The 27,105-nt window shown below is 36.6% G+C and overlaps 1 protein-coding gene and 1 long non-coding RNA gene across 2 annotated transcripts; one reads left to right on the forward strand and one right to left on the reverse strand.

The window, feature by feature from the left end:
• Positions 1-240: 240 nt before the first annotated feature.
• On the reverse strand, positions 241-26,272 carry traf3 (TNF receptor-associated factor 3). The gene is made up of 12 exons (XM_049463662.1): positions 26,242-26,272; positions 23,761-23,983; positions 12,084-12,313; positions 9,359-9,410; positions 9,082-9,186; positions 7,688-7,852; positions 7,058-7,138; positions 5,669-5,743; positions 4,376-4,468; positions 3,869-4,009; positions 2,728-2,905; positions 241-1,538 (listed from the first exon to the last, which is right to left on the reverse strand). The coding sequence occupies exons 3-12, from the start codon at positions 12,308-12,310 to the stop codon at positions 967-969; spliced, it is 1,689 nt and encodes a 562-aa protein (XP_049319619.1). The 5' UTR covers positions 12,311-12,313; positions 23,761-23,983; positions 26,242-26,272; the 3' UTR covers positions 241-966.
• LOC125781015 (uncharacterized) lies at positions 1,459-3,024 on the forward strand. The gene is made up of 2 exons (XR_007424057.1): positions 1,459-1,547; positions 2,222-3,024. It is a non-coding gene; the product is annotated as an uncharacterized LOC125781015 (long non-coding RNA).
• Positions 26,273-27,105: the final 833 nt, after the last annotated feature.

Below are 27,105 nucleotides of genomic sequence, written 5' to 3' on the forward strand. Positions count from 1 at the left end.
AACTTGTGCAAAACTGTCACTCGCTCTTTAGAAAGTGATCTGATTATTTGTAAATGTGTGTCTCTGCATGGATGCAGACTCGAAAGCTAGTATTTCAAAATGGTGTTAAAAAAAGAACAATATATCCCGATGCACAGCATCATCAATGTTTAACATTACCAAAAATAATGTGTCAATATAGTAAACACAGTTGGGAGGTTAGCTCATGTAAGTATTGTAGGTTTTACATGCAGAAAAATCTTTTTTTTTTTTTTTTTTTAATTTTTTTATTGCCCCCATACTGAGGGAGCTCTAGCACAGTTATTAGTGCTCAACTTACATCCTCATGCTTTCCTTCCCCGGTTCCATCAACACAAATTTGCCACTACCACTGCCTGCAAACACGACACATCCTACTCACGAAAGTCTGCTCTATATGGACTCATCCGAACATTTATACACTAAACAATGCTTTATTAAAACATCCAATTGTCACTGAATACAACCAAATACAAGGCATCTCTTGTTCGTTAAATATATAGACTTCGCTGCTGATGTGTGGAACAGTTTTATTTATTATTTCAGGCGCCTCCTCACATTGTCAGTTAACCCCAGCACTACCATCAAATGCACGTTTTGTTTAATTAATTAGAGTTGCTCTTCTCTGCTCTTCTCTGTGTTGAACACCATAACCACAGGCCGTAGACCTTCACTACCCTGGCAAATGAACACGATCCATTCCATCCGTCCATTCATCCATCCATCCAACCATCTTCCAACAAACGGCGACCTTAAAAAGACCACACCTCACACATCTTCTGGACCAGAACTCTGAGACCGGGGGACTCTCAGGACTCACTTGTGTGTATCTCTCTTCATTCTCTGCCCTGGATCCAGCTCCTCTCCGTTTTCCACCCCCGTGGCCTACTGACGTCCACACTGAGCACCAGGCCCTTGGGACTAGAAGCGAATGGGCTAGCCTGACCTTCACGGGTCGGGTAAGTCAGACGTGTCCACCGTGACCTTGATGAAGATGGTGTCGTCCTTGATGTAAGTGCCGTTTTCCAACACGGTCTGGGCCACGAAGAGCGGGCAGCCCGAGGCAATGTTCATCTCTCCGGTGGGCCGGCGGAAGCTACTGCTGTTGGGATCAGGCTTGAAGGCGTCACCCAGGTGTTTGCGTGCCGGGCCTTGATCCATCAGCATGAGCGTCACCTTCTGCTTGAAGGGCCAGGGCAGCAGGGCGTCGTACTCGCCGCGCATCACCACGAAGAACAGCGACAGGTGAGTGCCCTTGCCCATGCCGTCTCCGTTCAGGTAGACGCGGGCGCACATCTTGTAGCCGAAGTAGCCGGTGTAGAAGGGCTGGCTGTAGAGCGAGAGCGTCTTGGAGGCCACAGCTTCTGCTTTCCGCCTCTTGTAGTCGCGGATCTTCCAGATGAGCGTGCCGTTGAAGCTGGCCGTCTCCAGAACCTGCAGCTTCAGGTCCATGTCCGCCAGCCGGATGTCGTGGACACTAAGCATCTGGTCGTGACTCGACAGCTGCTCATCTAAGGAGGCTGGAGAAGGTATGAAAAAACACAGTACATTTAATTAAAATTACTGATATGAGTAAATTAACTAAGTAGTTTTTATAATCTGATATGTTTACATATACTGCCTGGCCAAAAAAAAAAAAAAGGTCACACACTGTAATATTTGGTTGTGCCACCTTTAGCTTTGATTGCTGCACACATTCATAACTTGCCATAAACATGTTTTTCCTAAGTGTTCTTAAAACCTGTCATTTATCTATACGATGGATATTGTTAATGTTTAACTTAACTTAATTAACACAACCACACAACATTTTAGAACACCCCCATTGTTCCCTTTATTTTTGACATTTAAGTTTTTCAGTTCGAGTCAATAGTCAAATAAATAAAAAGAATTAAAGTAAATAAAATGTTTAAGTAAACTACCAGGACAGTTTAGTTCAAAACAAATGAACTAAAAACTGAAAAAAAATGGTATTGTTAAAAAAAAAAAAAAGGGGATTTAAAAAAAATGTCAATTTGCAAAGCCTTTGTCTGTACTAAGTAAAGTAGTGCTGGAACAGATGGTGTCACTGCTGTTACTCTCTACTGCAGCACACTTACACACATTCACACTTTCATCATAATAATAACTAAAAAAAAGACACAAACACAGAGAGCCCGGTCACTATTAAAAGTAGAAGTCTTTCTTTTTTTTTTGTCTTCAGAGAAATTACAGATGAAGCCAGAGAGTGGTGAGTACTGTTTCCTACACCTTGGACTCTTGGAAACTGAAGAAAAAAAACTGCTACAGGAAGACGTCTGGCTGACCCACATGGCAACAACAGCTTTAGCCTTTAGCTCAGATTAACATGATTGGACTAAGTCTCAGTTTTAGCAGTGAAGAGAAGATTTAGAGTTAGTCTGACAGGTAAAGAAGTGTAATAAGTAATAAAGTCATTGCTAAGATGAGAAAATATTATTTTTAGTAATCTACTAAAATGAACATTGTGGAGAAGGTTTTTGATTAGTGCTGGTTATTTGACTGCTGGTTTCTTGTCAGTAAAATATATCTATCTACCAGGATATATGGTCATGTTCTACTAAAACCTTTTTTTTCTCAACACTGAAAAAAAAATGTATTGGTTGCTCACAAACCTGTGACTCGCATTGTTTATTCACAACTCAGTGAGATTACTTATCTCTTTTTGGCTAAACTAATGGCTGTTCTTACCCAGGGTAAGTGTACCAGCACCGGTTCGGGCAGAGTCGAGAGATGCTACCATAGAGCGCATGCTCTCCACAGCTCCCCTCAAAGCTTCCACTTCATCCCTCATCGCCCTCAGCGGCCGCAGGTCCCGCAGCTCCATCTCCACCTCCAGGAGCTTCTCTGAGTGAGAACTCATCAGCTTCTAAACACACAAGAACATAGAAACAAAGACAAGAAGTTAATTTTTTTTTGCATATGCAAATCCCTCAACCACCCCCCCCCCCTTACCCTTACATAATAATAAAATGATAATTTACTTTATTTATATAGCACCTTTCATACATTCAAATGTAGCGCAGAGTGTTGTACATACAAACAGGAGCACAAAACACCAGTAAAACAAAACAGTGCAGATTATTAGTAATTATTAAATATTTTAAACGAATTTAAAGACATAATAAAATACAAAGTGCAAAACTGCAAAATAACACAATTAAAATAAGTAAAATACTGTAATTTTATTGTACATTATTCCACTAAAATGTGTACATTTGCATTCAGTTTGTTCTAAATATAATAAATAAAATTACATTTATAAAAAAATATCTTTATTAATGTTGTAGTTAGAAAATGACTTGTAATAAATCTCTCAATATTTAATGTACATAATGTAATGGCAATATGTACAAGCGAGTGGTGCTGGTCAATTGGCACCCCCTGCTGTAATGGAGTGGAACTGCTTTTCCCAAAACATTTGTTATAAAAGTGTGCAACATTAAAATGTGTAACATATGTGTAACATATGTGTTACACACGGGCCAGATATCTCTCCTGAAAACGGTTTATTTGGATAAAAAAGTGGTTCTGTTTATTTACAGTAAGCTTAGATTTACAGATTTCCACTAAGGCTGGGTACAGCAGCATTAGCATTAGCAGCTAACCATTAGCGCCTCATAGTGCAAAAAATGTGGTAGCTACACAAGCTCCAATAATACCATGCTTAATTTAAAATGACAAACTCTCACTGACAGAATTAGGGAACTAGAGGAAGAAATGTTTGAAGACAAAAAAGAAGAAAGGATGGATTTAAGCTCTTTAGAGCCGTAAAATAAACTTCTAAAAGGAAAACTAGATACAGATCCATAAAGGAACACCTGGAACTGACCTGCATGGAGGATAGCTTCAGCTCCAGCTGCCGGTATTTCTCCCTCATCTCCTCATACTGCGCATCCACTTCTGTAAGGCGGCTGCTCAGACTGGGGAGAACTTTGTAGCGTTCCATCAGCTCACTCTTCACTTCTTCCACCTACACACACAAAACGCACAGATGTTATCAGTGCTGAGATAAACTGTCAGGTTTGAGAATATCATGAAGGAATTTGAAGGTATTCCAGATGATTCCAGAAACACAAAAGCATGCAAGAAGTGTGTTTTCCATAATATGTCCCCTTTAATGAAAAATCTATATTGAGCTTATACCAGCATACTGAGCACACCTGATTGTTAACAGATGCTGACAGGAGACTCACTAAATGATTTACAATCAATTTATTAAAACTCCAAAAAATCTACTGTTGTTTTTGATCCCCAAAAATCCTTTCAGCTTTAATACGGGTGGAGCGATGAACATAAAGATGGAGAGCTGCAGTCACTGCAGGTATGGTTACTGTACCTTGGCTTCTAGTGTGTTGTTTCTGGCCACCATCAGCCGCAGGTGTTCTGAGGCAAAGCTTGATTCGTGCTCCCTCATTTCTTGGTTTAATCCCTGTGAGGAGATAAAAAAAAAAAGAAGAAATTCTCATTTATCTTAATGGAGACTGATTAAATGTAGTCTTGGGACACTTTCTGAATGCAATTTATGTCAGTGGCTTATTAACGACTTAATAATAATAAAATATCCATCAAGAATGTCCCAGCTACATTACATACATGCAAGTGCTATTAGTACAAGCATTATATACCATTACTATTCATCAAAAATATAAAAAGCTATATATAGCTTGCATAATATTCATGTATAATGCTTGTACTATTAACACATTCATTTTACAGTTTTAACTATGAGTCTTTTTAATAAAAGTACTGTACATTGTTTTTTTTTTTGTTTGTTTTTTTTAGGATTTTCCATGATTTCTGAACATGACAAAATATAAACCAAAATTAAGCACATTACATTTAAAGCTTCTCAGTACAAATTGGTTCCAAATTATGTGTCCATTTGTAAAAATCTGTACATTTATCACTGAATTAAGGTCAAATTTTATGCAGCTTAACTGTGTGTGTAGAACAGGTTATTTACCAAATATTTAAGAGGTTAAAAGCTGTAAAACATGGTGGCGGTTGTATCTGTTCACATAAAAGTACAGCATGACATCCTTTCTTTTCATCCTTTCTTTTTGAAAACAGTTTGCAGTAATTAGTGTCTCTAAAATGTCTTAAGACAAAAATGGTTATCAGATGGTAAAGTGAGTATCACACTCAGCACTCTCTCTCTCTATTAAAACCTTTTTAATGTTAAAAAAGACGATTTCGGGGAAACTTGGCCCTAATGGTCAGTGAGGCTTATTGGGTTTCCCTGCTGAAAATCCAGAGTGTGGCAAGTTTTAAACACTTCCTTTCTCTTTCCCAACACTTCACATTAGACTAGTTTTCTTCAGCTTATTTACATTTTATTAATGTAATTTATTTTTTGCGTAATATGCTGCACTACTGCTTAAAAGTATTGTGATTACAAATTCATCAAAAATTACATTTAGCATCACATATTTATCACATATCACATAACCTTTGCTTATATTATGCTCTAAACTGAGCTCAATATTTACTCAGACACAACAGTATCAGGAATATTGCTAAATAAATAGCTGCACATTCTTTTAATCACACACTTTTATGTGGGTCTAATTTCAGATTTTATTTATAAAACTGTCTTACACTGTGTGCTCAGAGCAAGAATAAATCTTACCTTGTAGGAACAGCCAAAACGAAAAAAGGGGCATGTGACTTGAGCCTTTGGACAGTCATGCTGGTGACTGGACATCTAAAAACAAAAGGAAAATATCTGTAAACAGTGTTTTAAAAAGAGCAGGCGTGCAGGCTTTAAATACATGTACTAAAATTAAATGTGAAATTGGTATGAGCTCTTAGTTTATATCAATATTTTATATCAATTGCATTAAATAACTAAGGATACACTGCCATTTATTTCTCATAATAGATCTTAGTTAAAGCAGCACTAGGTAGGATTTTCTTGATTTTTGTTATTTTTAAAGAAGTGAAATTACAGCTTGAAACTCACTGCAGCGCTGCATTGAGGTGTAATAGGAGGAATAGCGGTGCTCTCGCGTCTGTGTCGGAGCTCCTCTGAGCTCAAACCAGACTCTTTAAGTTTTCCGAGGCGGCCGCGACCAACGCTCGCGAGAACTGCGACCTGCTTTCCGACCTTTAGTTCTAACAGTTCTACAAGGACTACTGGTTCATTCTTTACAAACTAGAAGCTAGAAAAAGACCGAATATGTCTGTGAAAGCCAGAAAACGAGAAAGAGAAACTAAAATCCGCCTGAAACATTTATTACACTCTGCTGTAGGGGGAGCCCACGAGCACAACATCTCAATCCTACCTAGTGGAGCTTTAAACTTGAGTAACTCTGCATATTAAAATATTATATTTTGAAAAGCATCAAAACTTCACTATATTATAATTATAGATATTATAATACAAACAGAACATTGTTTTGTTGTTTCATAAATTCTAATTAAAAAATAAAAAGGGACAATTTGGATGTGTTCTTTCTTTTTTTAACTGCACTGCTAAAGTATCAGGTCTGTTCTTAGTATCGACAGACACTCAAAATCAAATGCCTCAGGACATATCTAACAAACAATATTAAAATAAAAGCTGTTAAGAGCACTAGAACAGATGTCAATCTATCTATTTATCTGAAGAAAATGAGAAATAACAAAAAGATGCAGAGCTTTTAAAACTCAAAACTTTATGAATATGAATTTGTTTTCTTCACATTATTTAAGAGTTCAGAAATCAATATTTGGTGGAATAACCCTAGTTTTTAATCAGTTTTCATGCATCTTGGCATCATGTTCTCCTCCACCAGTCTTACACACTGCTTTTGGATAACTTTAGGCTACTTTACTCCTGGTGCAAAAATTAATTCAAGCAGTTCAGTTTGGTGGTTTGATGGCTTGTGATCATCCGTCTTCCTCTTGATTATATTCCAGAGGTTTTCAAATTGGTAAAATCAATGAAACTCATCATTTTTAAGTGCTCTCTTATTTTTCAGAGCTGTATATATATACACAATATAATAAACAACACCAAAATATGTTTCATGCTTACCTCACTCCTTAATATAGAGGAAAACGAACAATGATTAGGACACTTCACTGGATACGCAAGACACACCGTTTCCTTGTGTTTCTGTCAACAGAGAAAGCGAGTCTACAGTCAGGTGTAAGTGAAACTGGAAATAATAATAACAGCAACAATAAAAAAAAATACGCTATGTCATTATATAGCAATCCAGATAGAGTAATCACAGGACACAAAGATAACATCTACAACGCTTCACCTAGAAGCCCAAGAAATTTCCACCCACCAAACCAGGTACAGAAACTATTTCCATAATCACATGCAGTCTCAAAATGGATCTGTGCTGGAGGAGATTCCCCTAAAGTTCCCAGCACAAATGTGAAACCAAAAGGTCATGGGACATTTTTGGCACCAATGCAGAGAAATACTTAACATAGAGGAAGCGAGTAGTTCATTAATCAACACACAGGATTAGAAGGAAGATGTAGATAACTGTTCCCTCATTAAAAAAAAAAAAAAAAAAAAAAAAAAAGATATATATCATGCTTCCACATTACCAAACAAAAAAAAAAAATCCCTAAAACTACTCGAGTACTAAAGTACTTTCCGTTTCTCACACGGTCAATTGAGACTGTTCACGTGGCTGATGGAAGGTACCTGTAGCTCTGTGAGGGCCATTTTGTGTTTGCAGAATTCGCAGGTGGTCTCTCTGTGTTTGCATTTGCGGCTCAAGTGCTCGGCCATGTCTTTCCTCATGATCTTCTCTTTACACTTTCCCAAAGGGCAGGGCACTTCAAAGTACTCACACACGTTCAAGTGGTCCTGATGGACAGTCCCGACAAGACAGACAGACAGAAAGACAAAGAGAAAAACAGAAAAAGAAAGATTAGTTCACTTCATGCTTAAAAAAAAATTGTGCCACATCACCCACCCCTAATTATCACATCAGGGTACTGTTTTTTTTTTTAGCAAAAGAAAAATTCACACTGTTCTCAATTCCCATTATATATCTACTAGAGACCAGTATAATTTATTTTAATTTAATTTTGGATATATGAAGATATTTGGAGTGAATTACTATTATCATGACATTCTGGATCATTGACTTCTGTTACAAATCTGATAAAATTCTTGTATTTTTAATATGCCCAATCATATTGTATGCAGTAATGACATTAAATATTAATTTTGTTGAATTAGCTGCAGTATTATTCTTTAACTTTTTTTTTATTATTATTATTCAGCAGTTTCTTATATTGCCAAGAGTATCATTATTGTGAAAATACCATGAAATATTGTGTTATGATATTATTGCATTCAGAATAGGAGTGAGCGATATAGCCCTAAAATAATAACACATACATACAGCTCTGGAAAAAATGAAGAGACCACTTCAGTTTCTGAATCAGTTTCTCTGATTTTGCTATTCATAGGTATATGTTTGAGTAAAATGATAAAATGAACATTGTAGTTTTATTCTATAAACTACGAACAACATTTCTCCCAAATTCCAAATACAAGTTCATATTCATAAAGTTTTAAGAGTTCAGAAATCAATATTTGGTGGAATAACCCTGGTTGGTTTTTAATCACAGTTTTTTTATCATGCATCTTGGCATCATGTTCTCCTCCACCAGTCTTACACACTGCTTTTGGATAACTTTATGCTGCTTTACTCCTGGTGCAAAAATTCAAGCAGTTCAGTTTGGTGGTTTGATGGCTTGTGATCATCCATCTTCCTCTTGATTATATTCCAGAGGATTTAAATTTGGTAAAATCAAAGAAACTCATCATACACTGTATATACTGTATAATTTGGAGCATATTGTGTGATTTAAAGCAGATACGTCAAAAAGTACGCTTAAATATAATACTCTAGGATCTGGAACATGTCCTACATACAGTCAAACAGTATTTTAAGTTTAATTTTCTTAATTCTTTGTTACTGTATATCTTGTAAATACATCTTTGCATATAAAGTATGCCCATAAATCGCTGTAAAGAACTGTAAACTAGAATATATGTTTTAACCAAGAGCCAGCACAACTTACCATAACCTGCTGTAGACTCATCTGCTCTTTACAGCCATTCTTGGAGCTCCTGCAGTAAACCTTCAAGGACAAAATCTCTCTGTAGCAGCAAACATCACGGAATATCTGCCAAAATAAATAAATAAATTAATTAATTAATTAATAAATACATAAATAAACGGTTAACGGGTACAGTTATCAGGTCCCCCACTACTTAATAAGCAAGTAGTAAGTAATAAGTATAAGTGCTTTCAGCTGGAAGCTTTTATTACCAGCTGTAAAAGTGGGAGGGGCTTACCTTATCTTCAAACAGTGGTTCTCTGTCAGCTGGACACACTGGATTAGGTTTACTGCGGCAAAGTGAAAGAAGAACAAAATATCAGAACTTTCCTTCACCTTGTGTGGAAATTAAGACAGAATTCAGCAAAAAAACAAAGCACAGAAAGGATGTTTGGATATGAAAACCTTGTGGATATTACAGGAATGTATCAGGAATGTTGCATTCATTATATACATTTAAAATAAAAAAAAGGAGTTGTTGATGAACTGTCATGGTATAATGCTTAATGTATAATATACTAACAACACTCATTATCATTCATATTACCACTAAAATAAACTAATAGAGACATATTTCCCATGATTTCTGTATATAACAACATACACACAATCAAATTAATCACATTAAATTAAAATATTTATTGTATAAATTGATTCCAACTTGTGTTTCTCTATAAATGATTAAATTATGGGCAAATTATATGCAGCTAAACTCAATCCAACTGACCATTAACAAAGAAACATTGACCAAATGCGTGCTAAGCAGTGTCTTATTCACCAACAACAAATATTTCTATAATGAGTAGAGGCTAAAAGCTGTAAAACATGGTGGAGGTTGTATCTGTCCACATGAAAATATAGCAAGAAAAACTTATATAGATTATAACGGAGCAACAGTAAATAAAATATGCATTTTCAGTTTCTGAACAGCTCAACATTATACATTTGTAATATTAACCTTATATGGCATTTCTAAAAATTCTCGTTTTTTTTTTTTTTTTTTTTTTTACATTTGGAACGAGAGATCCACCAATTTTTATTTTTTATGACAGTGGTTTCCAATCATATTGCCATATTTTTCATGATTAAATACAAAGAACACTGCCTAAATGTATTTTGTATATATATTTTTTTAAATATTAGCTTAACACTTACATTTTTAATATCCCATAAAAACAGACAAACCAACGAAGCACAAAATATATTTACCTCAGCAGTGCAATGCACTCAATCATGAATTTACACTGCTTTAAAAAAACATTATGCTGCGATATAACTTTGAATACATTTGTAATATGTAATCATCTTCCTAAAATTACATTGTTAGGTATTTTTCTAATTAGACAAAAGACAAAAATAAAAACCAATAAACAAGCAATAAATAGAAAATGTCTACAGTTACAGAAGATGGTTTCTTCTTCTGCTGTTTTCCACTGGTGTTTGTGTTTTAAAATTCAAACTATTTTACAGATGAGCTTTTAGTTCTTGTACACTAGTTCTCCCACCTCCACAGTGTAAAACAGTTTTACTGAGCAGGTGTGTTACACAGAAACTTGCTTTTCCCTGGGTATTTTTGCTGAACAAACTTCCATAATCCCCTTTAGATTGTCCCAGAATTCATTAGATCATCCTGAAAGGGACAAATTCTATTGTGGTGCCCATATTTCATTTCATTTCATCACGAAAAAGCAAATGATGACATCACTTATATTACAATATGGCCTTCCAACGAATAAATATATTTAAACTATTTTTCCCTTTTTTAGGGAGAATTCAGTTAGTCTTCCCTTTTTTAATATTTTGACTTATTTTAACTTTATAATATTATAAAACTAAGATGTGCTATTATTGAGACTGTATTTAAAATGATTCATTCAATCATTATTTTTAAATAAAATACCTTACAAAAGTAAAGAAATTACAGATTTCTCACAACATATTGCCCAATAAATATTAATACTGTTTATTGCAATTGGCATTGTATATCCATATAATTTCACTGTTATAATGAAAATATAATAGCATAATAAACCAAATAAATTTCAGAGCTTAACTTAGCTTAAATTGTTTAGAATATTTAGACTTTGAGTTAGAAACTATATTAAAACCTATATTTTTAAACAGCTAACATACCAGCTTACTTATGTTAATGGATTCACTAATATGTTGTAGGGCTGGGAGGTTGCCAGAAAAAGGTTCTAGGTCCTACCAGACCACCCTGTTTTAAATATATATATTTCAATTTTTTATTCCAATTTCTCCCAATTTACAAGGCCAGTTGGGGCCCATCACTAGTGATGCCCCAACACCAGTAGGGTGATGAAGACTAACACATGCCTCCTCCGACACATGTGAAGTCAGACTCTGCCTCTTTTTGAACTGCTGCTGATAAATGCTGTATTGCTGAGTAGCATCACAGCGCTAACGCTCGGAGGAAAGCGCAGCGACTCGGTTCTGATACATCAGCTCACAGACTCCCTGTGCTGAGTGACATCACCCTTTGGACCCTATTACACACCAAGAGAGAGAGATAGGCGAACTGTGCTTTCTCAGGGCTCTGGCAGCTGATGGTAAGCAGCATGACCGGGATTCGAACCAGGGATCTCCTGATTAAAGTGGCAGCGCTTAGCCCACTGGACAACTCAAAGCCCATATACTTTGATTTTAAATTAAAAAAAAAATCTTGACTGCTGCTTTAACTAAAATACCAAGAAGTTATATTTGAACTGTGTTTAATTTAAATTTTTAAAATATAAAAGGTTGAAGGGGGCTGGCTTACTCTTCTAGACTTCTCTTCTTTTTTTCTTTTTTTTTTTTACATAATATTGCCCAGTAAAAATGACTGAGGTCCTCGTCTATATATTGTACGATGTAACTCAATGTAATTATCATGACAGGCCACAAATGATGCCATTATTTTGCCATTGTGGTGTTCACCAGTAATATTTTATCTTTTCTCATACCTGAGCAGGTCCTTGATGCAGGTTTCGCAGAAGCGGTGGCCGCACTCCGTCTGCCGCGGTTTACACAGCACCAACTGGCAGGCTTCGCAGCAGTACTTGGGCTCAGGTGGCATGACAAAGTGATCTCTGAAGCCTTCGCGCAGAGGCAGGAAACCTTCACGCGTAGTGAAGCACTGCTGCAGCGCCACCTGCTGCTCCCGCCCGTCCACACTGCGCCCCGCTGACATGACCTACAGAAAAGAAACACCACGTTACACACTTTAATACGATTTCTCCTAATGAACGCATTCAGAAAAGAGGAGGACTCGCTGGAGCCCAAAAACATCAACCTAAAGGCACTGTGCCCAATGTCAGGTCAGGCGTGGGGTATAGGGGTATGAAGCCTCAAAGCATTGAGATGTAGAGCAGTGGTACTAAATGTGTTCTATGGAATGATGACCCTCCATCCATTGCTTTTGGGAGGAGCTGGGACGATAGGGATGCTGTAAAGGGGTTGTTGATCATCTAATTCAACATCTAATTTAACCTGACCTCACTTATGTTATCTTGTCCCAATTCTAGTGGTCAGTATCAGTAAGTTCAATAAAAGAGAGCTATCTAGTGTGTCCAAAATAGTGCATCATGGTGGCACTAAAGTTTTTATCTATTCCTAAATAAAAAAACTGTATTGTACACTGGACAACTATTCAAACATTTACACACTTTAAATACTATGATATTAAAAAACAACTTTTTAGATTTCTGGAAACTGACTGTTTCCACAGTCAGATTAAGGTACGGTTGAGCAACCATCGTCCTATTTATGTATATGCTGTGATAAATAATTGGCAGATTATTGCAAAAAAAAAATAAAAATAACTGCTGATATTAGAACTATGTTTAGATTTGACCAATATTTGATAACGGATCCATTTTATAGTAAAAAGGTGTTGTAACTATGGCTGCAACCATTATTCATCATTAGAATGCCATGTGAGCAGTTTTTTTGTATTAAAAAAAGGATGCTCAGGTGTTTCTGTTTAGCTCTGCTTTAGATTATTGTTAACAAGCTGTGTAAACAGAGTTGTAAGCTCCTCCTAGGTAAGAGACAGTGTCTGCTCTGCTTCAGCCCGGCCTTAGCTCTGTCTGCGGGCTCACTGGTTGACGCAGACCCCCCCCCCCCAACATCTCTCTGATCCACTCGTTTTTCTGATAGGGCTGCAACTATGATAACTATGATTATTAGTCAACTAATTCGATTAGTCAACGATTATTTCTGCCATGTCCTCCATCTCTAACAACAATAGAAACAGCTGAACATGAGATTTAAAAGGCATTTAAATGTCTAGATGTTTAAACGTGGGAAGTACTAAATTTAGTAAGTACATATGTAATCTGTTGTGTCTGGGCACTTTTGGAAACACACACTGAGTTGATTTTAAACTGTGTGAGTGAGCTATTTACCCATCTCCCATTGCGCTTCTGTCCCCAGCACTTTGTGTAATTTTCACAATAACTTTCACAATTTTCGATTAGTTGACAATGAAATTTGTAGTCGATAAATGTAAATAATCGACATTGTCGATTATATCAACTAATCGTTGCAGCCCTATTTTCTAATTTATTTACTTTCCTACTGCAGACAATAGAGGCTGAGAAAACGTTTCATATGCAGCATGCATATACAACTTAGTGACCAAAACACAGCAGATTACATCTTCAAATATGGGCATTTAAAGATTTAACAGATACTTCAAGTACAAGTACAAATACAAATACTTCAATACCTTATCTAAGTAGAAATTTTAAGTAATTAAAATTAAATCATTATTTTTCATCATCTTCTTAGCTGGCTGTCGATCTATATGGCTATCTGATACAAAGCAATCAACATTCTGCAAACCTCCCCAACAAAATGCAACATTCTGGTTACTAAATCGCCCTGAATCTGAACCAATAGGATTGCTGGGTGAGGCACTTCTTTAACAGAAACTTTCCAAAACTTCATACTTTACGGTGAAGAATGAGAACATCTCTGGCTACAGCCTGGAAAGTTTCAAAAGTCACTCACTGATAGAGCTGCTATTTGGTGAGCCATGTTGTTGCAGTGATTGAAAAACCACCAGTTACACACACACACACACACACGCGCGCGCACTCACACATTCACGCTCAACTGATTTCACTCAGACATGAAATAGTACAGCACTACACCCTCAAGCCATAAGCGTCAAACTTTATTCCTGGAGGACTGCAGAACTGTAGTGCAGCATTTCCCTAAAAAAAAAAATCCAGGTTGTTTAACAAAACCTACTTACACAGTATTTATAGTTTCACATTAGCTGCATTCTCCTAACTGATGCAGAACTGTTCTGCATGTTCTAAACGCAGTATTTCTATTTTACGTGTCAGTGCTTTCCCTACATTGTGTAAATATTTGCATGATACGACATGTCATCGTGTTCAGACACGTGCAACATTTGGGCTCAGCTCAGTGGTTGGTTTAAATGAACCCGGCTCTGGTGCCAAGACGGTGTCACTCTCACTTGTTTTGTTTCATGCTTTAAATTACTGAAACAAACAGGTTCATCCAAAGTAGTACATGATATTTTCCATCTCTGTGGATTTAAGCCTGGAAAAATAGTTGGCGCGTCAATCAGGAGCGAAAGCAGGAATATCGATAAACAAATGACATTCCAGAGCGAGAGTGCAAACGCAGAACACCTACAAACACCCACTTCTAATGAAGTTTAGTCCCTGTTTGTAAAAAAAAAAAAGTGTGATTATATAAAGACAGATCATATCTGTCCAGTATAATTTATTTAACTTTAATCCTGGATACATGGAGGTATTGGGAGAGCATTATTAGTATCGTGCAGTAGTGTATTATTGAAAAATTAATTTTTGAATTCAGTGTATTGTCATATCTCTAAGAGTATTGTTATCACGAAAAACCATTAAGTATTGTGATATTATTTTAAAGCCATATTGCCCACCCCTAGTTGTGACGCTCAGCATCCTGAACTCACCAATGCTTGTCACTGAATATAATTAAATCCTCAAAAAAGTAGTTTCAATAGAATAGGACAGAACTATCTGAAGCAGATGAACATCACATATTAACACCATGCCAGGCGTAGGTTAGAGTAGGGATGTGCAATGTTATCTGAATTATATTGTTTTTTATTTTTATTTTTTTTATAATCTTTGGGTTGAAAGATTTATTGTATGCCAGAAAAGGGACCAAGCTATGCTGCCCATGCTACTTTAAATCTAATGATTAAATGATTTATATTATTTGTATTACTTTCAATAGATGTATTGTTTGATTTATCCCATTCATTAAAAAAAAAATAGGGCTTAAAGCTGTGCTCAGCCTATGCGCAAGGACCAGTTAGCTAAATAAATGTAAAACCAAAACATGTGAATACAAATCAGGACACTCCTTTTATTTTATTGTTTGCACACAGTTGGTTGAAAGCTAAAATGTAAGGTAAGTAAATGTTATATTGTCTCTAAAGATATATTTGGATGTCAGGTGGTCTCTCTGCAAGTTATAAACACAAATTTATGTTTCTAAAATTATACTTTCCATCTCTGTGGATTTAACTCAGAAAGCCTGAAAAAATAGTAAGCAGAGGTGTGCCATTTGTCGGTTTATTTACTGTAAAGCTTTGGGTTTTTTTATATATATTTTTTGTATATTTTCAGTTTATATGCATGTATTAGCATTATTGATGCAGTACTCTGACTTCGTAAGTTACAGCAGTTTTCAAAATATACAACAGTGTACAGAAGTTTGTTTTGTTTTTTATCCATTTTTTTCTTGCAAATTTTTCTATGCCAATAACCCAACCCACTCATTAGGACTCCCCTTGAACCAGAACTCTTGAACATGGTGCTTTTCCGTGTAATAGCCTGCATTTCCACCAGTTTTAGTGGAACCCTCAAAATCTTACATCTACGTCATTAACAGAGGGCGTTGTGCGGCGGTGGTGCTCCTGTACAAACAGACACATGTAGTCACGGTTTGTGCTGAAGGCCCTATTATTCTTCAGTTCTTGCTGCAAACGAACATTCCTGATTTTGACACCTACTTTTGTTGGTGTAAACGTGGCGAACCGGTTCAAAATTAGGTTCGTGAACCAGAACGGTGCCAGTTCCACATCAGTGGAAATGCGCTACCAGAGAGAGCATGGTCAGGGCATGGCTCCCTCGGACTAGCAGCATGATTGAGAATTGAACGGCAGCACCTTATTCAGCAAAAAGGTCCTTATTGGTAAAATTCCCTGATATATTAAGATATTATTTTTTATGGCTATATCACACACCCCTAATGCCTGGCGAGTTAATCAGGTGCTAAAGCAGGAATATTGTTAAACAAATGAAACGTCCACACAAAAGTGTAAAGCGTGAACACCTCCAAACCCAAACAGCAAGCTTTACTAAGTGATTCGATCATGAAATTCCAGGGAAAAATTCCAGGGACACTGGAATTCAGAATATATGTTGGCTCTTGGTCTCCACCACTCACACACCTAGACCTCAACCGCGCTGTATTTAAATAGACAGAGGTTAGAGTCGTCCCCAGCAGAATTTTCATATGGAAATCTGCAGTGCTGCACGGTCTGCTTAAACCCTGGCCTTGTGTTGCCACATCAACAGCTTCTGACCGGCAGCTCCCAGGCTGGGAAACCCCTTCATAACAGGCATAGCTCTTTGGCACTAATAATATCTTTTCCTCCAAGCCAAAGCCCTACGCAAACCACGCATGCAGGAAGGTCCCGGCAATGCCACGAAGGCCAGCTCAGATTACTTTCAGCAGACGCTACCACAGCTATGCCACCGAGTTCCAGCACAGCACCCTCTTTTCCAGTATGGCACTTTCTCGACACAAAGCCTACCACAATTACAGCGTTACATCGCCAGTTTATAGACGCGCGAGCTCAAATCTCTGCAGAAAATGTTTGAGAGAGGGAAAATAACCCGGCGTGCCGGTCAGTGTGGGCTGCAGAAGCACTAGGAAGCTTGCATTTCTGTCTTCCGCTGGCTCAGGAGAGGCCTGGACTAAGATAGAGTCTCATTCCAGTCATGAAGAATGAAGACTTGATGGTCGTTGGCCTTGGTCGTTAGCATGTTCTCGTAACAGCCATTGTTACGAGCACCAGAAGTGGACAATATGATTATGTGTTATTAAGGTGACAATTTCGCAGATATCATTAATCATTAGTACCTGTAGGTCAACTCCTCATACCACAAAAAAAGACAGTAACAAGTGTACAACTGGACATTATCTCAGTCTCATGTCATCATAATTATTTTGTTTATTTTTTACTAGAGGTTTGTTTAAAAATAGGTTTACGTCTTAATAATTTTGTTATAAACATATCATACTATACGTCAACTCAATCATTTTCGCCCTCTGTGTTTGTTACAGGGATGAGAGATTAGTTTAAATAATTTGATTAATCAAATTACTGTTTAAATGTGATTTTTTTAAAAAGGGGGTATTTGAGATTATAAATCTTTTTATATAGAAGCTGCCAGAGGGAATATCAGTAGATAGACGTTATGCTTCTGTCAGAAACCTGTATTCTTTTCCTTAACTAAAATTCAAGGATGTAATCTTTGCACTGTGTTTAATATAAAAGCTGCATGTTGAAGGGGTCTGCTTAGTACTAATAAAAAAGTGTGAAATTAAAAATACTTTCATTTTAAATTGTAAAAAAACGTAATTGAGAATCGCATATATATATTTGAACAATATGTTTTTATATCGCCCTGTCCTAATCTACTATATTAAAAAAAATAATTCTAACATACTGACACCGTTAAGAGTGCCCCAACCTCCCACTCTTAGAAATACTACCTACTGACATCAACAATTGTGTACAGATTCAATATTATACATTAAAATCACCTCGCAATTCTCATAAGAGCTTAATGTAGTGTTTGTATTAATGTGCAATTAAAGGAAGAATTTATTTTGGTATTATATAATTTATAGTACAGCTGTGTGTTGGAAATAACTTGGCGATACAATACTCTCATCGCAATGCAGGGGTTATAACTCGAAATAGATATAACAATACTGCATACTGCAAACTGTATAGAAAACTGTCGTAGTACAAATCAGAACGATGGGATCTAACAACAGAGTACAACACTGGTATCTAGTGGGCGGAGTTACACACAATGCAAATTTCAGCACTTTACAACATTAATCTTAATATTAAAACTAATAATTAAAAATCAAAACTCAAAACAAAATAATTCTCAAATTGACTTTAAACAAACAAAAAAAGGCTCATCATTCCAATAACATTTTTGTAATGGATTCATTACATGGATTCCCTAGCAAATTAGACATAAATAAAAAAACTGTTTTTGGGGGTGGGGAAAAAAGAAATAAATATATATACACTATTATACTGTACTATTATGTTTAGGGCCTGCTTTTAAACATACTGTTAGTGGGAAGGAGGGGATTACCCATGGCCTTTGTACAAACCTAACCACACTGAATATCTATTAGGTTTCATTTAACTCGTCCTTCACCTCGACTTCCTCAAGTTCCTGATCAACTTTAACAATTTGTTGATAAGCTAGACAAGCATTGAAATAAATTAAAGCTGTTCCACACTTTAAAAAAAAAAAAAAAAAAAAAAACTTCAGAAGAGCCTCTGTCAGAGAAACATCAACATCTGTATAATAAATGGTCCAAAGTCAGAAGTCAGGCTTTGCAATGACTGTTTTAAAGGTAAAACCAGACCAGCTCTTTTCATTACGTAAGACTCAGCACTCCAACGCGGCTCATATCTCGGAAAGTTCTCTTTGCAATCATAAAGAGAACTTCCAGCTAAATCTGAAAGTATTATAAACACTGTAACACGGACTGTACTTATTAAGAGGTAAGGAGATCTTATTCACAGTCACTTCCTAAAACTGGATGGGATGCCTTTTGCGTTGTCCGCATCTGTAATTTTGCTTAATTTAATTTCTATAGCTGAATGAATGGACAAAAGAGCTGAATGAACAAAAGATCTGTAATGGGAAGATGATGCATGTGATACCCCACAAACACACACACACACAAGCACTGAACGCGCCCACACTCATAACACACAACTGTGGTATGACACAAACCTACATCAGTCAGTGACATCTCATAAAAAAAGATGCCTAATCATCTGTTGGGTGAACACAGGGACTTGTGACTTGTCACAGGCAGACAGACAGACACAGGCTATGTGTCAAGAGCCGATCAAGCAATCAAGCTAATGTGATCATCACCAAACTTTCTACTTTCTAGACTGGGAACATCATACCAAAGTACTGTGTCTGCACTCCAATACCATGTCCATGTTCCTGTTCCTAAAAAAAAAAAAAAAAAAAAAAAAAAAAAAAGAGAGAGAGAGAGAAAATCGCTTTTCATTCCGCTACTGTTTTTCTTAATGTATTTGCATTTCTCTTTTTACAGTCATATCTCGGTCTGCCCCTCTTTCTTTTTTCGCTGGGGCCCGAGTATCGAGTGAGGGTGTAGTGTACTGCCCGAATGAAGGCACTGAAGCAATCCCTCTCCACCACATGAAACAGTGTTCCCTTAAAACAAAGGCCGAATAACAATCGATCCCATCCCAGAGAATAGCGGTTTGATGGTGGCTGACCAGTATGTGCAGTTCTCTAGGAACTTCCAGGAATACTTAAGGGGCTTTTCCATTTGCTGCCTCATCCCTCGCCATCACTGCTGACAACACACACACATATACACACACATACCAGAAAATGCAATAAGTAAGCAGTCTGCACTTTAAAAGAAACTGTCAGCTCTCTTACTGCAACACACTAAGACATGTAGTGCTAAACAGTTCGTCGCCACAGTTGTTGATAATGAAAGTAGACCTGTTCTGTAACTCACATCTGTGTTCCCACAAGTCATGACTGGAAAAAAAACATCAATAAAACCAAAGTGTAAATCAACAGATTTATATTCTGCATATTTTCACAATTCCAAACAAATTCATTCAGTGTGAAACAATTAGAAAAAAACAGACAACCAAGAGTCTAGGGCAAAAAACTGCTCCAAAACTACTTCTTCCTTTCTTTTTCAGACTTATGACTATGCCTATTCTATCCTAGGGACTGTATGTAAACATTATGCATTGGAAAAAAGCCCAGAATATTCACTGGTAGTTTTGAACAGTAAAATGAAGTAGCTACATTTGTGTTGTAGCATTTCTAACCCCTGGTTCCCATCACTACCCCTGCAAAGAAATCCCAGTCTGTAAGTTTCTCTGCAATAAACGATTTCCCATCAAACCACACTGAATGGCTTTGTTTACATCTCGCTGATTAAATTAAACAGACATTTGGAAATATTGTTGGGATTCCCCATCAAAGCTCCCATTCATTCACACTGACTCGAACAGTCCCTTAAAAAATCGACTTTTTGTGGATGTGTAGATTTTAGAGAGAGATGAACAACTTACTGTATTAATGCGTGTATAACCTGTTCGTCTACCAAGCTACTTACACTTTACCAACAGAAAACAGCAAAACAAATAAAAAAACACAGACACAAAACTCAGAAAAACAATAAAAACAGACCCAAAACAAGTCAGAGACCTTCAGATGCATCGAAACAATCCGCTCTCCCTCACACAAAAAGCTCTGCATCCGACTCCTACAGAACTTAACACCTGAAAAAGCTGGCGGGCCAAGAGTGTAACCCAATCCACCAAGAGTGTAAGTTCAGGGCTGAATGGCGTCCAGGTGAGGGGTAAGGAGGTTTCTTTGAACACGCTTGTAGTGCCTGAGAAATCATAGCAAAAATGAAACAGAAGTCTAAGGGGAATATCGGCCTATTCTCATCTGACCTTTCGACAGAGGAAGAGATAGAGTGTGACTGACACAGATGGTTAACGGGAAGAAAAGAGCAGCCCGAATGTTGTTGACAAATGATGAAGATGTGACTGTAAATAGGATGAGGCTGACAGACGAATCTGGCACCGCACACAGCGCACAGTAGAGAGAACAGAAGTAGGTCTGCCCTTTTCCTTCACTGGTACTGGCTGCCTCAGTGTTGTAGGTGTGCGCATTGGAGCGTATCAAGGGAACTTTACCATGTTATTCTGAGAGCGAAACAGATGTTGGATTCAAATTGGCTGGGTTCTGAAGTGAATCTGCAAAACAGTACCTCGCCATGTTTCGAAACGACCCCACCAGATCATTCTTTACTGAGTATTGCTGGTGGTGTCAGCACCTCAGCAGGCTCTCTGAATTCAACAAAGACCTAAACTTAACCCTGTGTGCTGTGTGTCATCATGGTATTTTCCACAAGAGCCTACAGGGCTAAAAGAGAATTTCCTAAATTGGGTAGGCTACTGCTTGAACACTACAAAGTTTGGTGAAGGCTGATACAGTGGAGGTACAGTTTTGTTGTTGGGTACAACTGTAGAAAAATCACTGATAAGTCTTCACTATGATGGAGAATCATCTTAAATCATAAAGCCATGAATAACACGGACACTAAGTGAGACCGAGGCTGATACTAAGCCTGTCCAGATTAACATTTTTGTGTAGAAGATATATTGTCCCAGAAATAATTGCGATACACAATGTTACTGTCCCACTAGGAAAATGATCATTTAAAAAGCATAGCAATTATATTGTTGTTTTTAAAGAAAGTCAACATTTTGGCTATTGATGTTATTGTAAACTTCTCGCTAAAAAAACACAACTCATTGACATTAATGGGTCCTCCTTGACAAGTAAAATTATTGAGGTTGTGTCTATATATTGTACAATAAATTGATAAAGTAATTATTGTGACTGGCCTAGCTAATACAGTGGAAATAACTACAGTTTTGTTTGTGGGTATAGCTGTGGAACAATGTAGTCAGTGTTAAATGGTAGCTAGCTTAGATAGCTAGGTTCGATTAACCTAGTTAGTTAGCTAGCTAAGTATAGTTATATTATTTATATTATGATAAAGAACCATCTAAACCACAAAACCACAAATCATACAAACGATACCCAAAAGATAGTTTGGCTGAGGACATAACTGAACACGTCCAGTTAGGTTAGCGGTTAGCTAACGTTAAGCTATGTTAGCTACCTAGTAGATAACCTAGCCTTACCTAGGTTACCTAGCTAGCGAGTTAGCATACCTTATAGTGAGTTGTGACTGTAGTTACTCAGCTAGCTAGCTAGTTATATATTTATTATGATGAAGAAACATTTAAACTATAAAGTCATGAACCACACAGATATTATTAGTTAGCTACCCAAAAGGTGGTTTGGCTGAGGTAACTGGGTTAGCTAGATAAGGTCCTACTGAAGACATGAAGCTAGGTTAGCTACCTACATAGTTAGCACATATTTAACGTTAGTTATTAAGTACATTGAGTTGTGATGGTAGGTTAGTTTTTGGGCTAGATAGCTAATTTAACTAGGTTAGTTATATATATATATATATATATATATATATATATATATATATATATATATATATATATATATATATATATATATTTTTTTTTTTTTTTTTTTTTTTAAACAGTTAACAACAGGTGAGCTAAGTTACAGTTTGAACACTGACTACAAAGTTTGGTCAAGGTAAGAAATATTATAGCTAGTTGACTTACATTGATTAGCTAACTTATTCTCACTAGATTAGTGTTGTTAAAAGCAACTTTTGCAAGTGATTAACCTATTTAGCCAGCTAAGTTAGCTAGTTAAAGATATAACTTATATCCTATTTATTTATTCATTATATATATTGACCAATCTATAACACACCCTACTGTTATGCCCTAATGTTCAAAACAGTTAACACCAGCTAACTTAAGCTACAGTTTAAACACTGTCTACAAAGTTTGGTCAGATAGACAGGTTAGCTAACTTAACTAGCTAGATTATTGTTGTTAAAAGCAACGTCTGCAAGTGATTAATTAACCTAGTTAGCCATTTAACGTTATATTATCTTCATTATGATAAAGAGTATCATCTAAACCATTAAGTTAAGCCATGAACCACAAAGACACTAGGAGGAGGATATTAAGTTACTAAAGATAGTTAAGATATTATTACTAAATACTATATCTAGCTAGATTAGCTAACTATCTTAGTCTAGCCAATTCTAGTCAAGTAGTTTTGTATACATATAACCAAGATAAGCTAGGTTACCTAGCTAGTTATTTAGCACACAGTATAGTGAGTTGTGATGGCAGTAACGTTATAGTGATGGCAGGTTTGGTTTTGGGGATTTCTCAGTCTCACCAGCCTGACACAGCTTGTGTCCTTCAGAACAGTGTATAAAGCTGGGTTCAGCTGGGTGGTCTAGGTTATCTACAGGGGGAACTTTGGGTGCTAGCTAGCTTCTTAGCCAGCTGGGCTAGTTATTTAGCTAGTACATTCTGAGAGACAGAAGCCAGATCTAGACCTAGACTTATGTTTAGGCTCTTCTACACACAGGTTGTTGCTGCTGGTGCTGCTGCTGCTCCTTCTAACTGACACACATACATTCATTCACACACATACATACATACATACATACATACATACATACATACATACATACATACATACATAGACAGATACAGACACACTCACACACTACAGGCTGTAATACATGTATAAAAGCAGCGCTGCTCTACAGAAACCCCCGGATCCCAGGCTCAGTATTGGGGTTACTCACATGAATCAGTTATAGACACGTCGTCCGATATCGCCGCACTTTTCCTCCGAACAATATCCCAGCAGACAGAGCCGCTGCCACTCATGAAAGGCAGTCTCTAGCTCTCACCCTGGCGTCTAATGACCAGCTCCACACGAGCTCCCCGTCCGACAGCGGCGGCCGAGCCTCCACACCTTCTCATTGTCGAGCGGCTGCTGTCGGTGAACGCGGTCGCGGAGCTCGCCTGCGAGAGAAAATGTAAAAGGCGCACCAGAGATCAGCCCTGTGCTGTTGATGTCAATTCTAGTAACTGGAAAGCCCCCTCGCTCCGACTTCCTCAGGAAATCCCCGTCATGAAAAAAAAAACCGTAGTAAATGGACGCAACAGTAGCGCTCCACGGCCTGCAGGTGGCGACCGCGGCGCGCTCCCGACACGTGGTTCACTTTTCAGGAACCTGTCTGAACTGAACCAAAACCAAACGCATCATTTCATTCCATCCTGAAATGTAATCCCAACTGAACACAGATTAAAGGGTTTGAAAGCCACCAAGGGCCACAATATTCACACAGGGGCCAATAATGTTATTTCAATGTCAGAATGTTAACACTTACCAATACCAGTCAGGCAATGTTAAATAAGGATTTTAAAGGTTGTTTTTCCATCAGCAATAACAAAATAAGTAGTCTAAAAAAATGTGTATTCATTGGTCTTTGCTATTAGGGGAGTCAAAACAGGGGATTCATTTATTTTTACATTTAAAATAGTGAAGAAATAAGTTTTTACCCATTTAATTAGCCATTTTTTATGTCTGCCTTTCACAAAAGACAAATTTTAGGAAAAATATTTCTTTATTTTTCTTTGTATGTAAGTTGGATTGTACCATCAGATTTTTCTTACAAGATGCAAAAACGGGAAAAATAGGTCTTTATTGACAGCTAGTATTACTTTTAAGATGTATTATTTTAAGATGGATGATAATGAGATAAGCTATAGAAAAACCTAAACCCTTTTTTTAAATATAAAGTTTCAATCAAAAGTTTGGACACATAATCTCATTCAATGTTTGTTCTTTCTTTAAGTTATTTTCTAAATAATATTAAAGAGAGGAAAACAATTTAAAGACACACATGGAATTACATAGTAAACAAAAACAAGTGTTTGGTCTCCACAATCCCCTGTCTAAAGTATAAAACATATTCTGTTTTGTTTAACACTTTTGTTCCTGTATATCTTTAATACAGTCTTCAATATTAAATTTACCATGTTAAAAAACACATTAAATAATAATAATGATAATAATAATAATAAGAAGATGTGTGTCTTGACTGTTTTTTTCCCGCTACTGTACATTTCTGGAGGAGAAATATATCAGGGAAGTGGAAAAAATCTTTATTTCTGGTTTCAGATTCCAAAGAAATGACTCGGTTCAAGTTACTCTTCAAAAATAATAAATAAATAAAAAGAAAAAAAGACACTACCATATGAAATCCGTTCACTCTGATTGACAGTGTAAGTATGCAGCATTTCAATTATCTGTGGAATTTCTCATTAATAGTATTGAACCTAAAATTGTAAAGGAATAAGGATGAATATGTCTTTAACCTGAATCACCACACCTGTCAAACCAGTTTCTAACAGACAGTTTAACAGGCTGGAAAAAAAATACACCAAACAGGTCTGATGAGCATGTGGACTTTTCCAGAGTTACTCACTGAGACTTTACCCTCAGCAGATCTTCTACTTGTGGTAAATCCAGTCTTAAAGGCTGATAAACACACTCATAAAAAAGACGACACTTTCATTTCAGTTCCACACAGTATTTGTTGCAAGCCGATGACTGTGTACGGTTATTGTTCTAATCAGATGACTGGACGTGTTTAGTGACCACAATTAGCAAACAATACAGAACAGTAGAATTTTGCAAGTAATGCTATTTAATGCTTAGTCATTCTTTTGTATGTGTGAATCAAAATCCTCCTAATTTGACTCAAGATCACACATATAAATGGGTCATTCTCCATTTTCCATTTGGAGTGGGAATTCAAGTGGATACATTTTTTTTAAATCAGTTTAAATTGTCCCAGAAACAAACAAACAACCTTAAAATGTCTATTAACAACTCCACTTACCAAATATGCAAAATAGAGAGCTTAATTCCAAATAGATTTTAATATATTGTAACATGAAATGCAAAGTTTTGGTCAATTTGTCACTGGTGTTACCCCATCTTGAAGAATTTATTTTGCCATCAATTTATTTATTTTTATTGATATTGACATTTTAGTTAAAATGGTGGATTTTGTGAAAAACCTGCCTTATTGGCAGTCAAGAGACCATGTGTAACTACTTAAAATCAATTAAATAAAAGATATATGGCAATATATACTTGTTTTTCAAACAATTAAAGCACATAACACCAGTGACACAAAGAAGTTATGTGCTACCTGATAAAGAGAATTATGGTCAAATTAATAAAATAAAAAGAGCAAGTATGGACTCACCTTCTCATGCCTTGAGATGCTTATTCTTTGATGACCTGTGACCCTGGGAAGCAGTTTAACAGAGCTAACAACATCTATGATAAAAGATAATATAAGAGTCCTGATCACACCAGTGACCAAAATCTTTGTGACAAAAATATTTTTTAATAAAATACATCTTTTTTTAATGTAGTATGATGTTAATCATGCATATAGTAAATCTGAATCTGTTTTATGAAATTTTAAAAGTTAAACCTTTTAAAATATTTCTTTACACTAAAAATGTTTGCTCACGTGTTGAGAACTGGTTATGTGACGGGCTATTTTACACATGCAAAGCGCGTTTGAAACATGGGGTTCAACAAAAACTCTGCATTTCACAGGCTTAAATGTGATTGGACAAACTTATGAAAAAATAAAGGATATTTATACCACTCGATGCAAATTCTCGATCTGTATGAATATCTGAAGTTTCTTCTTTCCTTGAAATGCTTTATCAGGACTGTACTGTGGCCACCTTCAGTTTCAGTCTGTCTGTGGGATTTTTTTCCTTTAGTTTTGTCTTCTGTAAGACAAAAATTTTAAGTTGGCTTAAAGCCAGATGATAAACCCTTGATATTTCCAAACAATTCCATTTCTTTCTCTTAAAAAATGTCTGTGTTTCTTTTACACTATTTTAGGGACATTTACTCAGCATTGACTAAACATGAGCAGAAAGGAAACTGACATGCCAAATGTCGGATGCTGCTGGTCCCGGTCATCACCATGGCCACTCACAAGATAACACCTCATAACTTGTAGAGATGTTGGCATTCCCAAGCATGTCACTAAAGTGACTCAAATCAGATTTTTTGCTCAATAGCTACGTTCACATTACATTAAGCA

Source organism: Astyanax mexicanus, chromosome 14 (genome assembly GCF_023375975.1).
Source record: "Astyanax mexicanus isolate ESR-SI-001 chromosome 14, AstMex3_surface, whole genome shotgun sequence".
In the NCBI taxonomy this organism is placed as follows: domain Eukaryota; kingdom Metazoa; phylum Chordata; class Actinopteri; order Characiformes; family Acestrorhamphidae; genus Astyanax; species Astyanax mexicanus.